We start from the raw sequence: 7,856 nt of genomic DNA, 5'->3' as shown, positions 1-7,856 counted from the left end.
AAAAAAAAAAAAAAAAAAGTAAATTTTTACAAAAATCACAGAATTTATCAGTTAAGTCTTTGCTGTTCCTTTTCTGGCTTTTGAGACCATCTGACCTCCAGCTCAATAGTTCACTGAGTAGGACCTTGAAGTCTTGATGCTCCTGCCTCTCAAGGGTTGCAGTTACAGGACTGTACCACCATACCCAACTAGTCTGCAGTGTTTCTTGTACCTGGATTTCAACTATTTTAAATAATTTCTTTTTTCTCCCACTATATATCTTATGTTCAGGTTCATATCCAACAGGACTGGAAAAAAGAAAGTACTAGAGTTGGGGAGCACAGAGGATATTAAAACTTAGCCATGTTCTTCCTGATATTTCTGACAGTGTACAATGAAGTAAGGCTGCCATTTGGGTAGTTAAGTTCCTTCAGTAAAATGGCCTCAAGTTTCTCAGCCACGTACCACTGGGCTTCTGTCCTTGTCGGTCTTCACACTTTCCTTTCTGCTGTCAGCTCCGCATCTTCCTTAATCTATGTTTTTAAATTCTTATTACCCAAACCCTGTATTACATCTTTTAGGAAGAAATAGCCTTTTGCCCAGTAAGAGCAGTCTTTCTGTATCATATAAGTAAAATATTGGTTCTGTAGAAAGAGCATAAGAACTATGTTCTCTGGGGTTGGGAGGAGTTTAATCCTGATCGGTGTAATTAGTAGCCACTTTCATTCTTGATTGCTAAGTCTCAGGGTCTTACTTTGTAGCTGGCTGATTCTGAATCATGAAAACCAGGCAGACCTTGAACTTAGAAATCCCCCTCCTCTGTCTCCTAGTCCCCTTCACTCTTAAAATTGTCTTGACTGGGAACAAATTGTATATTTTTTCTCCCTTTTATTAAACTAAAAATAGAGATGAGAAAAAACATCGTAGTTTCTTTAAAAGCACAATGAACACTAGATGGCAGAGGAGTTCAGCCAGGTGAGAGTCCTTTACTAGTAAAGTAGCATATTCAGATTGAAAACTCCCGGAAATCTTTGTGAGAAGTTTCTGGAAATATTTTGTAAAGTCATTATTATGTTTCTTGAAATTGTTTTCAGATAAACTGGGGATTTTTAAAACTCTTACCCCCTTCCCAAAATGCTGTATTATTTGGTGGTAGTAGATGATAAAGTGTTAATTGCTGAGAAGTTTTGCTAAATTAGTAATACAGTTATTAAAATGTGTTGAGCAGAATCCAAATGGGAAAAGCCTGATGATTTCATTCCACATGGTGGGGATGTGCTTTCTAGTAAGGACAGTGAAAAGTTACCTGACACCCTAGAAGACTCCAAATCATCCGATTCTCACAGCGATTCTGAAGGGGAACAAAAGAAAGTGGGAGAGGCTTCTACAGAAACGAAGAAGCTAGTCATCAAGTTTAAGGTGGGCTCTTGCTTGACTTTTCACAAATGAATGTCAGACTGACTTTCCGTGGTTCTGTTACTCCTGGTCAACTCCAATCTGAAAATAGGAAATAGAAAATCTAGAAAAAGCAATTCATAGATTTTAACTTCTATGACACGATGAAATCTGACATTACAGTGTATTGTTGAAGTTTGCCATTTACTCCTGTAGTTAATCTCTTACTGTACCTAACTTATAAACTAAACTTACCATTATTGGATGTGTGTGGTTTGATAGAGCAGATTAGGCATCTACCCAGTAGAGGCCTTGAAATGAGGCCAGCTAGGGCATCACAGGGAGACCCTGTCTAGGGAAAAGGAACAAGACAAGCATTCTGCTGAGCATGTGGCACAGGATAAGCAAAGATGGGAAAATTCGAAGTTCAGCCCGACCTGGGCTGCATAAGGGAGGAGTTAAGAACCATTGTGGAATATAAAAGATTCCAGTCAGGCTACTGAACCCCCAGTACATGTATGGTGTTCACACTAAAGTGGAAAAGTAGGCTAAAAGGCTTTCTTAGCCCGGTGAAGAGAGAACCTCCCCCAGGACATCTGTAGGGACTGCTTCTGGCCCAAAAGGGAGTCATCGTCAGTTTTTCTGTGTAATCCTGGCTGTCTTGGACTTGCTTAAAGGCATGTGCCACCATCGTCTTTATGTATCATCATGGTACTTTTTTTTGTTGTTGTTGTTGTTGTTTTGTTTTTTTCGAGACAGGGTTTCTCTGTGTAGCCTTGGCTGTCCTGGAACTCACTCTGTAGACCAGGCTGACCTCGAACTCAGAAATCCNCCTGCCTCTGCCTCCCAAGTGCTGGGATTAAAGGCATGCGCCACCACGCCCAGCTGGCACATTTTTTTTTTAAAGCATCATTAAACACAATGCATTAATGTTTTAGACATAGTTCTACCATGAATATGTATTGTGTAGTGTGAAAACTTAAACCATTAAGTGAATGATTATTAATAAGACTTTTTAAAGAAGTTAAGACATTTTTGGAGGTTGACTGTAGCTTTGCTTGAATTGTATTATTTATTGGCCTTTGCATTTCAGGAAAAAAATAAAAGTACTGAGAAAAGAGTTGGCCCAGAAATACAAAAAGAAAAAAGTACTCCAAAACAGAATACGTCAAATACAAATGAAGAAAAACCCAAAACTCTTAAGAAATCGACGAACCCTTATGGGGAATGGCAAGAAATTAAACAGGAGACTGAGTGTCAGTAAGTACCTGAGGTGTCACCCATTGCTCCGTCCACGAACCTCAGCACACTGCAGTCAGGAGTCTCAGGTGTGCCGTGGTCTTTCTTACATTCTTACGATATTTTTGTAAAGATTTATTTATATGAGTACACTGTCAGTCTCTTCAGACACACCAAAAGAAGGCATTGGATCCCATTACAGATAGTTGTCAGCCACCATATGGTTGCTGGGATTTGAACTCAGGGCCTGTGGAAGAGCAGTCAAGTGTTCTTAACATCTGAGCCATCTCTCCATCCCTGAATATATATATATTTTTTAAATTTTATTTATTTATGTATGAATGTTCTATGTGCTTATATGGTGTATACCAGAAGAGGGCATCAGATTCTAAAACAGAGGGTTGTGAGCAAACACGTGGTTCCTGGGGATTGAACTCAAAACTTCTAGAAGAGCGGACAGTGTTCTTAACCACTAAGCCATCTGTCCAGCGACCATTCTGAAAATATTTTTAATTTTGCTTTCTTTCATTCCTAGAATATTTTTAATTTTAAAAGATGAAACAAAAATAACCAAAAACAAAAGAAAAAAAAAGAAAAAAACAAACAAACAAAAAGATGAAACAGTGGTTGGCTTAAAGCATTTTTTAACCTTTAAGGGAACCTTCAAGGTAAAGGGAAGGTATATGAATAAAGTAGATACTCTTTAAAACCATGCTTTGAAATGATAGTGTAGGACAGATACTTTTTAAAGATTTATCTATTTTATTTATATGAGTACACTGTAGCTGTCTTCAGACACACCACAAGAGAGCATCGGATCCCATTACAGATGGTTGTGAGCCACTGTGTGGTTGCTGGGAATTGAACTCAGGACCTCTGGAAGAGCAGTTGGTGCTCTTAACCTCTGAGCTGTCTCTCCAGCCCAGATGTATACTTTTAATGTACTTCCATAATGAATTGTTTGTTATTAAGGTTCTTGGCCAAGGATGGCGCCCATAACACAAGCACTTAAGAGACAGAGGCAGGATTTGCTTTAGAAGCATACACTACAGAGTGAAATGCATATCTCAAAAAGTTGTCAGAACCAAAGCCTGCTCTTTAATAGACAAGTTGTACTTTTTTGTAGAGTAATGAAAGTACTGGGCAGCTCTATAAGATGCCCTCTTCTGGCCTCCACAGGCACAACATATACATGTGCACAGACACTCATACATACACAATTTAGTTTAAAAAACAGCAAGAAACTGAAGAGAGCTTACACTAGCAGCTTGACAGCACACCTGAAAGCTCTAGAACACAAAGAAGCAAATACACCCAAGAGGGGTAGGCGGCAGGAAATAGACCAAATAGAAACAAAAAGAACTGTACAAAGAATCAACAAAACCAGGAGCTGGTTTTTTGAGAAATAAGATAGATAAACCCTTAACCAGAAGGCACAGAGACAGTATCCAAATTAATAAAATCAGAATGAAAAGGGAGATATAACAACAAAGTATATTTTTAAAATAACTATTCTGTTTGTTGAATATCAACAGTTGAAAATCATGTTCTACAAACATGGAAATATTATTGATAATTTTTCTCACTGTGCTTGAAATTAGCATTTTCTTAATGTTTAACTTCAAAGAGTTTTTGCTATTTTGAAATTTTTAAAGTATATTTACTGATAAAGCAAACAAAAAAGTATACAACATTTTAGACATAAGGCATAATTTTTTTTTTTTTTTTGCTTTTTCGAGACAGGGTTTCTCTGTATAGCCCCTGTTGTCCTGGAACTCACTTTGTAGACCAGGCTTGCCACAAACTCAGAAATCCACCTGCCTCTGCCTCCCGAGTACTGGAATTAAAGGCGTGCGCCACCATGCCTGGCTCAGCATAAAAAATGTTACAGGTCTATTTTATAATCCTACAGGTCAAACAGTTATGGAGAGATATAACAGGACTTCAAAGGAAGTGCTCACAGAACAGAAGTGGGCTATGGATTGTCACAAAGATAGATTAAATAATGCTTTATAAATCAGCTGCTGAAAAGCACTGCTGAGTTAGATCAGCATAAATATATGATAACCTCAGAATGGAAGGCAGAGAATGTGTTGCATGGGAGAAGAGAATGTGCTCTTATTTTATCAGGAAAAGAAAAGCTCTTGATTCCTTCAAAATGAATAAAACTTAGATTTGACCAGTAGAGACTTCTTGAAGATTGTAAAAAAAAAAAATAGCTTCAGCAGTTAACTTTATCATGAACCAATCAATTCCTTCCAAACTCATCAGTAGTCATTCTGAATAGGTATGAATAGTCAGTGGTTTCTGGAAGGAAAAGCTGCTAATAAAACAAATACCTATGCTGATCTTGAAAGAAGAGAATGGTTACAGACCAACGAGAGAGAGTATTTCTACTCCAGGGCCTCATGTAGTGTCTGGTGCACAGAAGACACCAAGTATAGCTCCTATAAAATAGCAATAAAGACTTATTTATTTAGAGAGTTTTTAAGTTATTAAGAGTACTTACTGCTCTTGGAGAGAGGGCCTGGGTTTGGTTCCCAGTACCGACATTGTGGCTAACAACCAACTGTAACTCTAGTTTCAGATGATCTGACAACTCCTTCTGGCCCCTGTGGACATTTTACCCATGTGGTACACAGATATACATGCAGGCAAAACATCCATTACACATAAAATCTCAGAGGCATATTTTCAAAATGAACTAGACTCTTCGTCTCTCATCCCTGCTTTGTCCTGGGTGCTAGCTCTATTCTCTGTCTTCTGAATTCTTCTTTCCAAGAAGGAAGGTATTTGGTTTCCAGTGGTTTATTTTAGTCTCAACCACTGAATATGATGCTCTTTCTGCACTATCCAGAAATCTCATGGGTGGAATTGATGAGCTAATTCTTTCATAGACCAGTTGACTGTCTTTAGGGCACTGTTTCTCAGTCATGACCCCTTTAGAGGGCAGAACAACCTTTTCACAGGGATTGCTTTAAACCATCAGAAAACAGATATTTACATTGAGATTCATAACAATAGTAAAATAACAGTTATGAAATAGCAACAAAAGTCATTTTTTGGTTGGTGGTCAGCACAACAAGTGGAACTGTATTAAAGTGTCATAGCATTAGGTAGGTTGAGAATACTGCTCTAGAGAATAAGGTACTGAGAGGCTCATGTTAAGCAGGCCCAGCCAGATTGTTTATAGATAGTTGAAGGGCTAGTTCTCAGAGTAAAAAAGATGTTAGGCAAATAGTCCATTTAGTCTTTTATTAGGACATTAAGATTCTATTCTTTCCGTCTTATATTATGTAAACTTTCAAAATTTCTGTCAGTCTAGGACAAAACCAATTTCCACAACTTCCCTATTACCTATTTATACTGCATGCCATATACAAACAGTGTGTAATAAGGTGCTGTGTTTTTTGTGCAGCAGAAATAGAACAAATGAGACTCATCCTAGCACATGTTCATCTGAGGCAGAGTTGAGAGTTTTGAGACTAATGTCAGCATTGTAAATGTAGAGCCAGGCAGTACACACCTAACTCAGGATTGGAGGGATGGAGTCAGAGGCTTGTGAGCTTGAAGTCATCCACAGTAACATCAGAGAGTATACGGTTATCCAGGACTACATGAAACGCTGTATTTAAAAAGCCACAACAGAAGTAGCTTAGTGTCCCGGTGACCAGCATCTGATGTGCTTCTGTTACCATTGACCAGCGTCTGATGTGCCTTGGTTACCATTGAGAAGGTGCTTGGGCGGCTTGGGTGGCCTGTGGTTCATATGCAAGGAATTATCATAATCTATCAGGTAACAGCTTGCTTTCTCTTCCAGAGAAGAAGTCGATTTGCAACTTCCAAGCACTGAAGGTGAATGTCTATCAACTTCAGAAGCTGGCGTTGGGGAAATCAAAGTGGTATTTAAAGAGAAAACAGTTTCTTCTCTGGGAGTTGCAGCAGATGGAGTGGCCCCCGTCTTCAAAAAGAGAAGACTTGAAAATGGAAAATCTCGAAACTTAAGACAGCGAGGTGACGACGAGTGACTGTGAAGCTGTGGACGGGAGGCGTGTCCTTCCCAAGCTGCTCTGTGCTCTGTGAAGCTGTGGACAGGAGGCGTGTCCTTTCCAAGCTCCTGTGCTTTGAATACTGTAGTGCTGCATTTTACATTTATGCTAAATATATTTTATGTGAATCAAAATAAATCTTTTTTCATGTGAAATTTATTTTTCCTTAAGTGGTAGCCTACCACATTGCATTGTAATACAGTGTATTATGTTCAATGTCTAAAATTGCTAATTATATAATAATTTAAGATGCTATGTATCTGTTATTTAAAACATGGGGAAGTCCTTTGCTCTGTTCTTACTTATAAACATTTATTCTGCATTGAAAATGCATTATTTCCATACACTGAAATTAACTTGTTACCTGAGAAGTAAGAAATCAGACACAGATGTGCGCAGCCCCAAGACCGTGTGGTTTGACAGTCTTTTCTAAAGCCTGGATGTAGAGAACTGCAGATCGTCCTGTCTTACTCCGTTTAGGACCGAAGACCAGAAGGATGCACTTGAGTACTGAAGTGCAGAGTGACAGCTGGACCAAGGGTTGAAACCTGTGCTTGCCCCAGGTCAGCTTTTAGCTGTAGTGTCTTACAACCATTTTAACATGGGGCCAAGCCTTGGGGGACTAGAGATAGGAGGGCAGCCTCTGCCCTGACATTGGTTACATTCTGGCATAGCCCTTTCCCAGTCTGGTGTCCTTTTCATAGCCCTGGATCCATTGGAAGGTTACCTAAGGTAACCTCAAAAGGCTTGAACTGAAAGATTGCATTGTCCACTTAGATGTTCCCCATTTCTTCAAGTAGAAGTTTCATATTCTATTTGAAGTACTTCCCTTTATTACTTTTGAATATTTTTAATCATTTTTTCTTAAGTTGTACAGTTGTACCTTTTGGTAGCAAATATGTCTTTTTACAATTGTTAGTGTACATGTAAGAATAGCTTATTAAAAACCATAAAGTAATTATTGGGGTCTCTTTTTCTTCTAATATGCATCAAAGTTACCTTAACATTGACAAAACAGTATTTGAAGATTAGTCTTGACAATCACTCAGACTGAAACTCTGCATTTGGAGCAATTTTAATTTTTGTTAAGAGTTTTGCTGTGTTGCCCTTGAGGACTAACCTTAAGTCCAGATCCTCTGGCCTAAGAGTACTCAAGAACGCTGGAATTAGGGGCTGGTGAGCTGGCTCAGCAGG

At 38.6% G+C, this 7,856-nt stretch overlaps 1 protein-coding gene across 1 annotated transcript in view; it reads left to right on the top strand.

Moving 5' to 3' along the window:
* Wbp4 (WW domain binding protein 4) overlaps positions 1-7,856 on the top strand; it is a 20,138-nt gene extending 12,282 nt beyond the window's left edge. The window contains exons 7-9 of the mRNA XM_029541349.1: positions 1,208-1,398; positions 2,468-2,634; positions 6,434-7,856. Of these exons, the coding sequence (XP_029397209.1) occupies positions 1,208-1,398; positions 2,468-2,634; positions 6,434-6,641 (566 nt within the window). The 3' untranslated portion in view covers positions 6,642-7,856. The remainder of the gene's footprint in view (positions 1-1,207; positions 1,399-2,467; positions 2,635-6,433) is intronic.

The sequence above is a fragment of the Mus pahari genome, chromosome 8 (genome assembly GCF_900095145.1).
Source record: "Mus pahari chromosome 8, PAHARI_EIJ_v1.1, whole genome shotgun sequence".
Classification (NCBI taxonomy): Eukaryota; Metazoa; Chordata; class Mammalia; order Rodentia; family Muridae; genus Mus; species Mus pahari.
This window is presented reverse-complemented; position numbering and strand designations above follow the sequence as displayed.